Source organism: Condylostylus longicornis, unplaced genomic scaffold, assembly GCF_029603195.1.
Source record: "Condylostylus longicornis isolate FDR11 unplaced genomic scaffold, ASM2960319v2 ptg000084l, whole genome shotgun sequence".
Classification (NCBI taxonomy): domain Eukaryota; kingdom Metazoa; phylum Arthropoda; class Insecta; order Diptera; family Dolichopodidae; genus Condylostylus; species Condylostylus longicornis.
The window spans coordinates 5,636,619-5,652,939 of NW_026578052.1; the positions used below are offsets into that span (position 1 = coordinate 5,636,619).

A 16,321-nucleotide genomic window follows, 5' to 3' on the forward strand; every position below is an offset into this window, starting at 1 on the left:
TTACCGACCGTATTGTGTATACAATAGGTATGTTATGTGATGGCAACAAATTTTGCATATCGAGTTTTCGGTGGAAATGCACTTCTCCATAGTAGGGAAGTGTAAATAAACTATTTTTAGCAACCTGTCGGTCTGTCCGTCTGTCGGTCTGTCGGTCTATCGGTCTGTCGGTCTGTGTATGCACGCGTGTATCTCAAGTTCTACTGAACCGATTTTTATGAAATTTTATATCTAAGTTTATTTCTACCATGGCACGGTAGAAACTATTCAATCGATTTGCTTGAGATTTCATATATAAGCTTCGCTCGACCGGCCGCAAAACCTAACTTTTGGAAGAAATCAGGTGTCAGCAACTGGACGTTTACTACGGGCCAAATATACATTTTTGCGTATATAAAGAGAAATAATCGACCGATTTCATTGAAATTTAATATTTAGGTTCTTCGTATTAAAGCAATGAACATATAAATTTTTTTGGAAAGATCAGGGATCGAAAACTGATCTGCGGGCCGATTTTACATGTTTCACTATATCTACGGAACTAATTGATAGAATTTCTTGAAATTTGATATTTGAGTTCTGGTTGTTACCGAAACTAACTGACGAGCATTTCAGGGAATTCGGGTGGCACAAAGCGAAACTCAACTAAGAGCCAAATTTATATTTTTCTAAGTATGTTAACTATAAGCTTACTAATGTTATTTATAATATTCTGTATCTGGGCATTTTTATAATATTCTGTAACACTTTCACTTAACTAGACAATGCACAATGCGGTCGGTTATGTGCTGACCACATCAGATTTTTTTGGGCTATAATAATAGCTTAAAAAAAATGTGTTGTATTTTGATCTTAGTTTTAGTGTGGGCAGCAAAAACTGCAAAAAACAAATCTTTTTATTTTTTCTTAAATGATTCCTAACATTTAGATGAGAGATCGAAATTATTCAAGTACCCTCCTAACATACTTAACAACAGTAGTAAGTAACGTTTTCATTAGGAGGAGCAGGAACATTAACAGGAGGAGGATTTTTATTATGTCGGACAGTAGGGCTGGTCTTGGGGCTCTCTTGTCTGATGTAGTGGGATCCAGGCTGCTGAAAGAATGCATTGACACAACAAATTAACCTTGATGTGGGTGCCAGGACACTACGGAGTGGACGAGGCCGATAGAGCTGATAGTCTTGCCAGGGAGGGAGCGGCGGCTACCTTCATTCGACCGTAGCCATGCTTTGGGTTGCACAAGACAACGGTCTTGCGTGCCCTCAATGAATGGGAGGAGCGGGCCAGAGTTTAACACTGGGATAGCTGCCAGGGCCTATCGCATCCTAGTAAATTTGTGTCTCTCCTGGGACTGGGGTGATAGGGTCTGACAATGCTCAGTTGTCCAAATTTGAGGGCATTAGTGGGGGTTCTCACTAGACACTGCCTCTCGAAGGTCCACCTGAAAAGAATGGACAGGGTAGTGGATGACTGGATAACTGAATTTAAGTTTATTTTAAGTTGATAATTGTAAATATGATTTCAATTAAAAGCGATTAAATGAACGCAACATAAAATAGTCAAAAAATATAAAAAGAAGAAAAATAAGCAGTAACAAATTCCTTAATTTATATTAAAAAAAGTTTATTTAAGTTTTCCTTTATACTGAATATTATTTATAATACAATACAAAAATGACGGGTTTCATATTTAATTTACCTCACAATTTAACCTTTCAATACTGTAAAAATAGATGTAGAGCGCTTGAGGTGGAGGTTGACATTCAAAAATCATACGCTTTTTTGTTAAGTTTTCAATTTACAATTTTACATAGTTTCTTTATTATACAGAGAAATTAAAATATTTTATTCTTTTTTTATCAATAATTTGGAAGCGATTGATCGAAGACGGCGATTAAAACAGGGATCAGGACATGGTTTATGACATGGATCTGGACATGGCTGAGGACATGGTGGACATGGTTGAGGTGTTGTAATTGGACCACGTGTAGTTGAACTGCTTGTTGGTCTTGGAGTTGTAGGTCTTGGTGTTGTTGGTCTTGGTGTTGTTGGTCTTGGTGTTGTAGGTCTTGGAGTTGTTGGCCTGGGAGTAGTTGAACCACAATTACAGCAGCAGCAGCATGGATCTGGACATGGTTTTGGACATGGATTAGGGCAGGGGTTGGGACAAGGTGGACAAGGTCCTGGTCCAGGGCTTGGTCCTGGTCCTGGGCCGGGTCCTGGTCCGGGTCCTGGTCCAGGTCCTGGATTTCCTTCACAACCTGCCTTTTCAGGATAATCACAAGTTTGTAACTCTTCATTGAAATGGAGATCAGCTGCGCAAGTCATTTCAATACCGCCATTTTCACAGACTATATATTTTCTACATGTGTCTGGATGACGAACTAGTCTTCCATGAGCGACACCATCACATTGTGGCCAATCGGCGTATACACTTACTATTCCTAGTGAAAAAATTGCTAAAATAATGGCTCCTGCAATATACAAATAAATTATTTATTTTAAGTTATTTATAGTTTACAAACTTTTTTACCTTTCATTGTTTCTGTTTTTAGCTAAACAGGGTTTCTAAAAGACTTATAAGAAACTGTGACACACTTTGCTAAAAATTTTCCTTATATACTTTTTCGATTTAAGTTGTGATCAATCTGCCAACAATATCGAAAATTTATCTAATTAAAAACTTTATCTAATTCAAGAATTAAAGAAATCTTTTTAGAAATATAAAAAAAGTTTAAAAATAGAATTTTGGTTTTTTTTTTTTAGTTTTGTGGCACATTTTTTAAATCATGTTAAAATATTAAAATGTGCATGTAAATAATATCTGAAATCAAATTCTGCTTATCACTTCCATGCTTTACATAATATTTTTTAAATGATTTAGAATGTATAGAAAATTTTTAATTTAATTTTTCATATTGATATTGCACCTATTGAATTATGGAGGCTTAAACAAATGGCGCCCTTGCCTCTGGTACTTTGATTATAATATTTTTGCTTAAGCTGGTATTCAAAAGCGTTTGGCTATAATACATTTATACTGAGCGTTTACATTCTTGTTCTAAAAATGTAATTATCATACTTAAATAATGTTAATTTTTTGATTATGTTATTAAATCAACAAATTACGCTTTAGGTGGATTAATCTAATATTTTTAAATCTGGCTAAATATCACTTTTTTTCAACATAATTTTTAAATAAATTGTTATTAGTCTGTAATCATAACAATTGAGTCAGAGTTCCAGAGTTATAGGGTAACACAATTTAAATTATAGAATCATAACTTTTTCCTGTCAAAAAGTTAAATTTTCCAAAATTCGTTCGTTCTTTATCTTCGGAAAGGGAAAATAATAAAGGGTGATCTATGTTCTTCATCTCTTTGGTTCCCTGCCTTGATAATCACGATAAAATACGAAACTCTTACTCACATTACACATTGCTCTCCATCCACGAATATGTAGTCACACTGTTTTTGTAGGTAGCCGCTCACTGGGCTTCGTTTGCCTACTGGTCTTACTTATTGGGATCAGGCGTTTGTGAATCATCGTAGATCTAAATAACTGTTGATCAATTTCTCTGTATTGGTCTTCGAATTCTCTTAGTTTTTCAATTTCTTCTCTTGATCTCAACTAAACGCTTGAACCCGTGAGATATAATGGCAGCTAGAATATCTACCAACAAGATCATCAATCAGAAATTTTAGTTCTCTGGAAGAAGAAAAAATTATATATAATAAATAGAATGGTTGATATAAACAGGATATTTCTGGAATCATTAAAAGAAATAATTTGAATGCCTTTAACTGCATAACAATATTCCCATGGTGATATTCTCAAATGATGTTCTAAACATATAAGTCATTTCAAAAATTCTCAAGTATTATTTGAAAGTGGTACATAAATATTGAGCCACGAAAATATACTACCTTCCCAATAATTCAATAACAGAGATAAATTTCTCCTAAACATATGCAAAATTTTTTATTAAATTTTTTAATTTTTTGTTGCTTCCTTGATTGAAATAAAATTTCGAAATAAATAGAAGTTTAATACTTTTGTTTCTTAGAGAAAGTTTCGCAAAAGTTCTCTTGTTTTAAGCTTTTAAAAAATTTTATATGTTCTTGAAGATTTTTAGTTCTATTTCGAATTCAGGAATGAAAAATGAAGATGTATAAGAAAAGCAGTTACAAGCAGTTTCTAATAAACAAATTATTACAAAATCTTCTACTAGGAAGAAATTAAAATTTGCAATTACGAATATAATTTTTAATCACTTCAGATAGTTGAAATTCAAACTAAAAATGCTAGTATAAGTGAGTTTTCTTTCGTAAAAGAGGTTGTCTAACGTTTACCTTTAAAGAACTTTAACACATTCCAAAAATTAATAATAAATTTCTCTTTTGCAAATTTTAAACAATTTTTATTGAATACTTCTTGTTATATTTTTAAGACATTCGAATACATACATGCACCAACATATTATGTATTTTACTTTACAAAATATTTTTTGACACACTTGAATACTTTATTTTTTGTTTACAATATCCAAATCCTTGTTTAAATTTATTTTGGAGGCAATTGAACGTAGGCGGCGGTTAAAACATGGATCAGGGCATGGTGGAGGACATGGATTTGGGCATGGTGGAGGACATGGTTTCCGAGTTGTTGTTGTTGTTGTTGTTTCTTTGCAACAACAACAGCAACATGGATCTGGACATGGTTTTGGACAAGGATTAGGGCACGGGTTTGGACAAGGATTAGGGCAAGGTGGACAAGGTCTTCCTGAATTTCCTTGACAATTTGCTCTTTCTGGATAATCACAAGTTTGCTGTGCTTCACTAAAATGTAGATTTGCTGGACATGTCATTTCAACACCGCCATTTTCACAAACAATATATTTTGTACATGTATCTGGATGATGAACTAGTCTTCCATGGGCGACACCATTACATTGTGGCCAATCGGCATTTGCACTTATTATTCCAAGTGAAAAAATTGCAAAAATAACGAAACCTGCTAAAAGAAAGCAAAGAATTTATTTGTCCTCATTTAAAATTTTTGTAAATCTTTTGTTACCTTTCATTGTTTTAGCTTTTTAATTTAATTGAACTCGTAAAAGGTTTTTAGAAAACTCTGATTGAACTCCTAAAAGGTTTTTAGAAAACTCTGACATGCTACAGTAGAAATTTTTCTTTTATAGTTTCGATATTCATCAAGCAGTGATCAATTTGATCAGATATCTAGAGTTTATTTAATTAAAAAACTTTCGTAGAAAAATTCTAGAAAATTTTTCTTTTTGTCATTTCAATTATTTGGTACTCGATCAAATTCTCAAAGTGTTATCGTGTTAAAATTTTGATTTTTATTTGATAAATTTTTTCAAAAATCAATTAATTCTTATCATTTCCTTACATAATAAACTATATTGACTATTTGTTAACATAAAAATATATTAAAAGTTATTAAGTTGACTTGTCATATTGATATTGTTCCAATCATGGTCGTAATTCTATCAACAAGTTTGCAAAGCGATCTTTATACTCTGTTACACATTAATCGTAAGAGTTAAAATTGTTTTAGCACATCACTAAATTGAACATAGTATAGAAGGATTGCTGGCATAATTTTTGAAGAAAAACAAGAGCTTATTACATGAATACAAGGTTTATGAAGAATTATAGAAAAACGTTTGTCCTTAGTGAAACTCTATAGTGCGTTTGTTCTGATGCTTGCACTTGATATTTTGGGTTAATTAGTTAAGACAGGGTAAGGTGAATTGTAAGGAATTCGAAATTTTTATTTTATTTATAAATTTCTAAATTTTTGTGTATGCCTCTAGTTTCTTTGGGTGTTTCTTATAAAAGAATTAAAAATATTATTTGTCAGAAGGCTTGTCGGTAAAATTAAAACATCCTGCAAACATTATACATTTGATTGTGTGTTTGAATAACCAAATATAAATACATATGCAAATATTTATGGAAAAATCCCCTTTAATTTATTGAAAGCTTTTAAATAATTTAATTAAGATTAAGAAGTAGAAATGTATTTTTTATATTCTCACAGCTTATTAGCAATAAATTAAAAATTGAAGCTTTGCACCTTGTATTAGTCACAGAAAGTTTTGGAAAAAAAACTTTCTCACCACATTCTTTAACATTTACTTCAAAAAAAGTTTTATGATTTACTCCGAATTTTTTTCAGGGATGGAAAAAAGGATTTTTTTTTAAATTCAAAAACAAAGCTTTCTTTCAGGAAAGCTTTTTTTAAGCTCAAAAACTATAAAATTTGAAATTACAAAAACCGTAATTAGTGATACATGTTTGTATTTAAATAGGTGTTACCATATGGATGATAATTTTTTTTCGAATTCATAATAAAAACTATGTGGAACTAAATTTTAAAAAAATTTTTCAATTACTAAAATATTTTGTACAAAAGCAATATTTTTTTTATTATTTAGCCGTATGAATTTTTTTGCCTTTAATACCACATAATTAGACCGAAATCAAAGGCCTTATTTATTTGGTTGCTTGTAAATATTAAAAATTATAGTTCACACCTGCACTACAACCGAATTTTTTGAACAGAAGTACAAACATTTGGTGCTTTGATATAAAATTTTGGATGTTTTAAATACATGCATGCATATATGTAGTTATGTAATTTCCTGCAATTCTTTTAAGTAATTTGTAATTAAAATTTTAGCTTTGGCATCTTAAACTATAAATAATACGATCGTATTCAATTTTCATTCATTCATACACACAATCATTCATTTCCAGCAATAATTCATTTATATTTGCAGTAATTTTTTCCCAACAACTACAGATTGGGGTTAATCATTTATTCGCCAAAAATTAAGCTTGTGAAAATAATTATGCATATTTGTATTGGTGAAAGGTGTATATTGAAAATTTAATTTATACACAATTTTGAAGTTTTCCTATATCTTAAGCTTGTCATTCACCATAATCATTATCTAATTCATAACTTTTTTTCAAAAATAAAAGTAAAAAAATTATGAGTTTCAAAATGAAGTGAGATTATTTTTTTTTTTTTAAATTATCACTTATTTTTATAAGTACATAATATATTTATAATTATTTTATTTCTTTAGTTACCAGGTATATCATAAGAGGTGGGTTTGACCTCAAACAAGATTTTTGTGATTTGATAAATGTACGCCAATTCACATGTAGAAAAATATAGCATGATGGTAAAATGTCATCTAAGTGCTATCAAACAGATCAAAGAATGAAAGAATGTTTTAAAAGTAAATTGCTTGTATTTGTCCCATATATTATTGTTATCAAATTTAAGTTAATAATACTAACATTATTTTAAAAATTTTCGAAAGACCTCCTTACTCTATACAACTTATATTTTAATTTAACTAAGAAAAATGATTTGCTCGGAATTTTAAGTTTAGCAAATATCATTTACTTTAAAAAATATCTGCATCAAATTAACAAAAAGTAAATGACATAAGGTACTTCTATGACAGTACTAATAACATTTTCCGTATTCTTTTTGGCAAAAACAACAAACAATTTTTAAAATTTTACGATCCCTTTAAAATGATTCATTTGGCGTATTCCTTATGTATTGCGTCATTACTAGTATAATAAAATTTTATTTTGGACAAATTTTATAATAGACACACAATAATTTATTAATAGGGACGTATTACTTAGGCTTTATAGTAGATTAATATTAAGCATTCCTAATATAATTTTGATAATACAAAAAAAATTTTTAATTGTCACTTTATTTAATTAAGGAAATGAGATAACAGAATTTTCAATAAAATTAAAAAATAAAACAAAATTCGCATATTTTGCATATAGATAAAAAAATAGAATCGCTTGTAGAGAATAAATTAATTGCGTGCGCTCTTCAATAATTATCAAAATATAGAATCAAGTTTAATCTGTAAGAGTGCCCAATTTAATAATCATATAAGACCCGCTAAATGTTAAAAGAAATCAGGGGGGTGTCGAAAGTTTTACAAGAGGGTGTACATTTGACTTTATCTGTTAATCGGCGGAACACCATATTCACGTCCGAATTCAGAAACTTCATTTACAAAAGTAGGCAACTAGAAATACGAATAAACTGTACAAATCACTATACTAAATATACGAGCTTATAATAGCATAAACAGACTATACTAAAAATATCCAGCTATATAAACACTTATTTGTAATTATCATGTAACTGAAATTACAGCAAATTTTACGGCCTACGAATTTTAATACTGTGATTTTTAATACTGTGAAATTTTTATCCGTAATTTTTAATTAAAACTATCTATTTATGACTTTTTATTACCACTTAGACTTTTTATCCATAGCTTGTGGCAAGGGTGTATACTTAAAAATCTTTCTATTTTTTCTCAAATAGCAATCTACATACATATGTACGTGATTAGACAATATGCTAGACGAATCTCTCCGACGTTTTATTGAATTGTCAATCACAAAAGTAAACAATTTATTTTGATTGATTGTATACAAGTATAAGAGTAAGTGACGTTTATCGTTTGTTGGGTTATCAAATTAGGCACAAAAAAAAGTGTGTTAAACTTAGGATACTAGATTAGAGAAGATTACACATATACCAATATCAAATATAGTAATTTGAATGAAATATATAGCTTTTTACCTAAGTATTATGTAAGTGTGTGTAAAAGATAATCTTTAATGCGTAATACACTCTTTATCTTTGTTAAATATGTATTAAATTTACTAGAAAAATTTTTTTGAAATTTACAAATCGTTTATTTATCAATTAAAACTGAAGTCATTGATTATTATGGAATTCCTTTACAAATTATGTATAGCGGTTTCAATATGTGAATGATGTACGTCATTGAAAGAGAAATTTTAAATTTCCAAAGAGAATATTTTGTAAATGTCAAAATGCTCTCTTGGGAAATAGGATTGGTAAAAAAGATGATTACTTAAAGGAAGTGATTAAAATTGTATTAATTAAGCTCTTAGTTTATATCTTTAGTCTTAATTTACACAAATAACTATATGCAGATAAATGCATGTACGTGCATAGATGTGTATGATTGTGATTTCAAGTAATTTAAATACTGTTCAAATATTTGCGGTAGTGAATATCCGTAATATTTTAGTAATATCCGGGTATCTTTGATACACATGTTTCATTCTGTGATTTATTTGTATAATTTATATTTGCCGATGATGTCGTTGGTCTAGATCTGCTAAAGACTTGAAACAAAAGCTGGTTGCTGAGAGTCTCACACAAATAAAATATTACATCAAAACCTTATAGATATATGCGTAGTCGCGTGTTTTAGAAGGGGGTTTTTCCATGTGAAATTTCATCGGATCTACAGGTATCGAACAGTGTTTTGTTAATAATATTGATGCTATGTTCCTATTAAAAATGTGTATGTACTTACAAAATTGAGAGGAAAGTTTGGACACGCTCGTGAATTTATTTTATGTAACCTACTAAAATTTATTTTTAAATATTTTATTCAAGTTAATAACTTTAATAACTACTTCAAAATATACTTTTTTTGGACATAAAACTTACGTAGTAAAGTTTTATGATAAGGAAAACACAAATCGATCTCATACACATATTTTAATAGCCCTGTTTTTTTTTTTTTGTTATTTTTTCATTAAATCATAAATTAAGTGCTGTGAGTAATTAAAGTATTTTTGAATATTCCAAGAAATAAATTTAGAATTGTCAAAATACAATTGAAACGCCAAAATATGGTAAAGAATAATGTAAAATATCTAATCTTCATCAATAAAATAATTATCTATTAAATTTTTAATTAGTATTAATTTATATTATGGTTATATTTTTGTTTATAACTGTTTATGAACATGTTTATAAACAGTTTTTGACAACAGTTTAGGTTCACCTTGTATAGTTTGTAGATTTACGGTAATGGAATGATGGTGCATTCGAATCACTGTAATGGGGTCTATTGACCCCCGATCACACATGATACTTAATGTACTCTTTCGAATACTTATCTTGTCTGGGAACACGAATACTTGGGGTAGTCAACCCCCCGCAGTTATTCCACAGCACACCACCTTTCTTGTAATCAACAAGATAGTAACAATAACTCCACATAGTACATCTTAAAGGTACATGTCCTAACACTTCAAACAAAATTCCTTAGTTACTCCCTGATCTGGCAATATTTAGTCAGAAGACCCGGGAGAACTGTTGCCTGGTTCTTGCTCATTTCTACATGATTTTTTTTTAAATTATTTACGGATATGGTCTCCAAATACCTAAATAAGTTAAAAAAAAATTATAACGTTATGCGTTATATGCTACATGTTATAAAATAAGGTTATGTACCTAAGTAAAGTAGAGGAACTATATTTTGTTTTCGATTTAATGATATCAATATCAAATCGAAATGATAACACTCTTTATATGCTTATAAGAAATGCTTATACTCTTATCTTTTATAAGAGTTTTCGATATTTTTCTTTTAGAATTTTTTTTAATTAGCAGATTTGTTTAAATTTTTTTTTGTTTAATCAAAACCAAATAATTTAGGGAAAATTATTGATTCAGTATAAAAACTATTAAAATAAATGAATTTGATTTATTAGGTAACTAAACGACCTTTACGACAGTTGCTCTTTCTTGGCAGCTTTGTTATATATTAAAAATGAAAAGTAGGTGCATTTAACTGTTTATATTGTGCAAATTTCACTATAACTTTGTTGTTTTTGTTTCATATTTTAAATTAATAACTTTTTTTTGTTATGGCATTACAGACGTCTTACTTATCGCGATTTTGGCATTTGCCAGTTGTACCGTAAGTGCTGATCGATGTGAAAATGTAAGAGATGGTGAACAATTACCTCTACCAGAGGATTGTGGAAGATTTATTGTTTGTGATAAGAACAAGGAAAATATAAAAGAATGTGCACCTGGCTTACATTTTAGTCCAACAAAATTATATTGTTTGCCCCCTAAAGAAGCTGGTTGTGATGGATCAACACCAACACCAACACCAACACCAACACCAACTCCAACACCAACACCAACACCAACACCAACACCAACTCCAACACCAACACCAACACCAACCCCAACACCAACCCCAACTCCAACACCAACACCAACCCCTACTCCTGGTCCAGGAAATTGTAAAGGCCAACCATTAGGCAAACGTATTCCTTATCCAAATGTATGCGAGAAATTCATTGTTTGTATTGGTGGTGGACAAGTAATGGATTGTCCTACTCCACTTCATTTTAATGCTAAGTTGGAAGTATGTGATTGGCCAGAAAGTGCTGGATGTGAATGGTGGAAATATTAAATTAATGAACAATTTTTTTTTAAAAAACGAATATATAATATGGTATAACTCTCATTATGTTTACACATAGGCAAATATAGTAGTGCATCAAATAAAACGACAAAGTGATAAGTTAAGCTCTTAAATTAAAAAAAAAACTTGTTTTTATTTTCGTTTATAATAACCTGTTAGAGAAATGCAAAAAAAATGGTGAAAATTCTTCAGAAATAACTGTGAACTGAATGTGCATAAAGAGTGTGCATTTTAATTTTTGATTTTTAAGCATATTACGACTAGAACAAATCTTATATAGTTGGTTAGTTGAAAATTTATGCATAAATAAGCGACTTTGCGAGTGCGCCATAAAGTACTCTATAGATCCTCTCATTTTTGTTGAACGAAAGTGTCTATCGGTACGCTTGCCAAAAATTAGGTAAGTTAAAGGATGTAAATGTTGCAGATTATATAATTGTATATTATCTTTGGGCATATCTGACAATTAGTGCAGTGGTTATGGCACCGGCCCTTTAACCGAAGGGTCTCGGGTTCAAACCCGAGGTCACTATAAAAGTTATATTCAATATTATATAACTTAATATGCAATACTAATAAATATGATACAAGTAATTTTCAAATATTCAAAATATTCGATACTAAAGACTAAGAAAAATAAACAGTAAATATTAATAAACTGAAATATTTAATATAAATAAAAACTACGGTAGGCTAGTCACCTACTTAGCTAACTCTCTATGACTATAGAAACTAGAGAATGATATATATCATGCACTAGCCCTATACTCCTCCTAGGAGTGAGGAAGGAAAAAAAAAAAAATCTTTGGGTATAGCAACCAAAAGTTTGGCTTAATAAATAGGCTTTTGTAGCAAAGACACAGTCGTAGGTAATGTGACGACACTCTGTGACGTCATACCCCATAACAAGACAAGAAACTTATGTTCTAAATGGTAGAACCAAAAAATCCTGAAAGAATAACAAGGAGCCTGTAACCTGTAAAAAACCTGTTTTTCCTTAACCAATAAAATTATCAATATCAACCATAGGTAAATTTGACCATCTCAATATCTTTATTATTGTATGGAATATAGTCAATGAGAATTATTTGATCTATCAATTTTATTAATTTTTTCTACGAAAATCATTCATCTTTCCACTTAGCAGCTAGGACAGCTTTCCTAAGAACATTTTGGGTAAATGTTTCTTTTATTTGCAATCCGGAAATAATGGCGTATCTGGGAATATTAAGAACTTCTCAGAACATATTTTATAACTCTGCACGTTGGAACCTTACGATAAAAATTCTTAATTGTACAATAATTTGATAAATGAAACATCAACACGTAGATTATAGATTTCAAAGGAACCAGAGAAAAGGACATTTCCCCTGAATCATCGCAGTCATTCATGACTTATTGTTAAAGTACGATGCTTCCACGCACCTCCATACGAATCTAGAAATATCCCCAAGGTAATAGAACAGCAGTTCCCGATGGCTTACGAAACCCCTTCAAAACAATTGTGAAGCCGGGCAGCCATTACAGGACAGTTGCAAAGGATGTGTTTAGTGGTCTTGCCACAGTCCCTTCAAAATCTACACAGAGGAACCCGACTTTCCCAGCTTATGCAGCTGATATTCTACTGATCAATGTAGATATTAGTAATGGCACGAACTTTGTCTTTCAACCTCAATAACTCTGAAGTCAACTTTCCTGAGCGTGATTGAAAAAACATCTTCGCATTATTCAATACCCCTTCGTGTTCGGCTAGTGAAGCTTGCATTGAGCCCCAACGCAGGCAGGCAAGTCTGGCCTTCAAGACTGAAGAAGGCGGCCTTCGTAAGGACAGAATATGCAAGAAATCATGCCATGGACAAGCTCGTTGCCTGCTTTTCTTGTCCACTATGACTTGACATCCGAATGGGCGTGAGTCTATTTGTTGATTTTAATTCTACAGGTGTTGTAAGGCAGCTGCAAACCAACTTCGATGTAACCTGAATCAATTGGAGCGCTGCCCTCCGATTTTTATACATCCTTTCTAAATTGATTACGCGGATCGAAGAAAGCATATATACCTCTATCTGGGCGGACATCGTATATACCCGAACCTACACTCGATTACGTCTTGAATATTTCATCGTTATGGAAACAATACCTTATACCTATAGCCAAAATTGTATCGTGGCAGACAGGAATCCGACGTGGTTATTCCCAAGATCGGGTCATTCTCAATGAAATGTCTGTCAGTCATATGAATCAAAAACAACACTATACATTGCTTCACAAAATCGTTTCTGTAGTAAACCTTCATTACTTTCCGATGAAACATCAACTTGATTTTGATTTTATTAAGCAAATGACTCACAAAGAAAATATGAAGCCAAAAAAGAGAAATATATTCTCACATTTTCAAAAAGATTTGAACAAATTTAAATGCTTGAGAACGTGTGATTCAAATATATAAACAGAATTAACTAAAACTACTAATGTTGTTCAGCCTCAGACGCTCTAAGTGTAAATCTATACTAATTGCTTACTTCCTTTTGATATTTTGATATTTTGCACGATAATTAGATAAATTTATTCTAATTGCCAATAAACAAGAATCTTTCCGTTCTAATCAAATTTCACGTTAATTCCTGATTAATTACTTATAAATCTCGGTTAAATTCTTCATTATGATTATAGATTTTCTTATAAAAAAAAAAGAGAATAATGCCGATAATTTTCAATTAAGTTTCTGTTAAACCAATATTATGTCAAATATAAGAGCGATAAAATAAATTAAAATTTAGGCGTAGGTGTTTTCTTATCAATTACACGAATTATGTAGTATTTTACAAGTTGACGTCAAATAATAAAACTTATAAAATAAAAGCGCTACAGTCGTTCTTGTACTAAAACTCGAACTAGTTTGTACCAACTTGGTTGGTTTGAATATTTTCGGCATAAAACGAAACGATAAAATTACGAAAAAAGAAAAACAAAAGGATTATTAAATGAGAGGTTTGTAATCTTATATTTTAAAATTACTGGAAAATATTTAGAAATAAGGTTTAATATTGAAATGTTTTTTGTTTCAGTAATATTTTTTAAGCTAATAATTTTGATTGCGGTTTCCGCAATCAATGCAAGGCTTGACGATGAATGCATTGGAAGAGAGCCAGGCCACACTTTTGACGATCCGAATCAATGTCATAAATTTTATATTTGTGATGCGAGTCACAGAATACATTACAAGGAGTGTCCTCCAACATTAGATTTCAAAAAAAATGGTGGTTACTGTACATCACCAGAAGACGCTGGATGCAGACCAATCCCAACACCCCCGCCAACACCAAGTCCAACACCCCCGCCAACACCAAGTCCAACTTGGCCTCCACCAACTCCACCTCCAACACCACCTCCAACACCACCGCCAACACCAGCTCCAACTTGGCCTCCACCAACTCCACCTCCAACACCGCCTCCAACACCACCTCCAACACCAGCTCCAACTTGGCCTCCACCAACTCCACCTCCAACACCATCTCCAACTTGGCCTCCACCAACCCCACCTCCAACTCCATCTCCAACTTGGCCTCCACCAACTCCACCTCCAACACCTTCACCAACTCCAGAGCCAAATAATTGTAAAGAGGCAGCATTTGGTCAACGTATTCGATATCCAAATGATTGTACGAAATTTTTAATTTGTATTAGTGCGGAAGGTGTTGCAATGAACTGTCCAGCTAATTTACATTTCAGACCAGATTTAGAAGTATGTGATTTTCCACATCGTGTTAAATGTCCATGGTGGTAATGTGAAATTGAGATAAACTTCAAATTATATTATGTATATAGCAGCAGATTATTTATAACAAAATAAAATAAGGTAACCTATAGTGCAAATTCTTTCTCCTTGATATTTTTTAATAAAAAAAATTTAAAAAATAGAAGTAATTGTAAAGATTATGTGATTTTTTTTATTTATTCTACAAAATTATGGCATACGAATGTGTTGTAACCATCTTGCCATTTAATTAAATCAAATTGCTATTAAATTAAAATTCGCATTTGAGGGTTAGTTCAATTTTTTTAATATTTTTGATTTACCTTGTCTTCAAAAGTACCATAATTTATTGAAACTTAAATAATTTTGGGATTGCATGATTGAAGCATAAAATTTTACTCCAGATCAAATTTTGGAAATGTTTTGGTATTAAAATTTGATTCTTAGAGTGAAAATTTAAAATTAGAAATAAAAATTCACAAACTGAAAACTTTAATTTAGAAAAGAACCCATCAATTTGTTCTGTTATTCTTTAGGTTTAATTAATCGCACATTAGATATAATTTTTGCCTGATTTCTTAGATTAAAAGAATATGACAACACTTTATTAGATAAACAGGCGCGAATCAACTTAAAAAGTTCAATTTTATTGTTCTTATCTACTACATGCTTTGATAATTAAATTTTTTTTTTGGAAAATATTATTTGAAATGAAATTAAATTACAATTTTCGGCAACTTAATTAAAATCTTTTAATTTATGTTTCCAGTATAAAGAATAATTTCCGAGTTTTTAATTCACTGAATCAGCTCTTATTTTGTGATAACGACGTGACAATATGGAAGGTTTGATTATTTTAATAAATTAGGTCTATTTTTAGCAATTCTCCATATAATCCAATTGCACCAACAATAGAAAAAATAACTCAAATTCATTAAAGCTTCTCAATATTCACAAGTAAATCATTCCTTTATACTAAATTAAAATTAGAATTAAATTTTATTCATATTAGTAATTAATTTCAAAATGCACGTGTCGCATCGTAAATTTGTTATAAAACAGATTTATACGAATAAATTGTTATACAATTAATTGTCGTAAAACATTTGTTACTCGTATAAGAAAAACTATGTAATTAAGATGCTGCTTTTTGTTTTGTATATAAACAGAATTTCACTGAGTTCAGGATCATAAAGTTTTCTCTATACAAGAG

At 30.7% G+C, this 16,321-nt stretch overlaps 1 protein-coding gene across 1 annotated transcript; it reads right to left on the bottom strand.

Annotated features, from left to right (window-relative positions):
* Positions 1-1,846: 1,846 nt before the first annotated feature.
* On the bottom strand, positions 1,847-5,084 carry LOC129613597 (period circadian protein homolog 1-like). The gene is made up of 4 exons (XM_055527728.1): positions 5,078-5,084; positions 4,542-5,017; positions 2,535-2,556; positions 1,847-2,475 (listed from the first exon to the last, which is right to left on the bottom strand). The coding sequence occupies exons 1-4, from the start codon at positions 5,082-5,084 to the stop codon at positions 1,847-1,849; spliced, it is 1,134 nt and encodes a 377-aa protein (XP_055383703.1).
* Between the last annotated feature and the right edge of the window lie 11,237 nt (positions 5,085-16,321).

Excerpts from the sequence above, each read along its gene's own strand:
- LOC129613597 (XM_055527728.1), bottom strand. Across the intron at positions 2,557-4,541 it reads TAAACAAGGATTTGGATATT|CTAAAAACAGAAACAATGAA; the intron begins GTAAACAAAAAA and ends AACCCTGTTTAG. Across the intron at positions 2,476-2,534 it reads AAAAACAGAAACAATGAAAG|GAGCCATTATTTTAGCAATT; the intron begins GTAAAAAAGTTT and ends TGTATATTGCAG.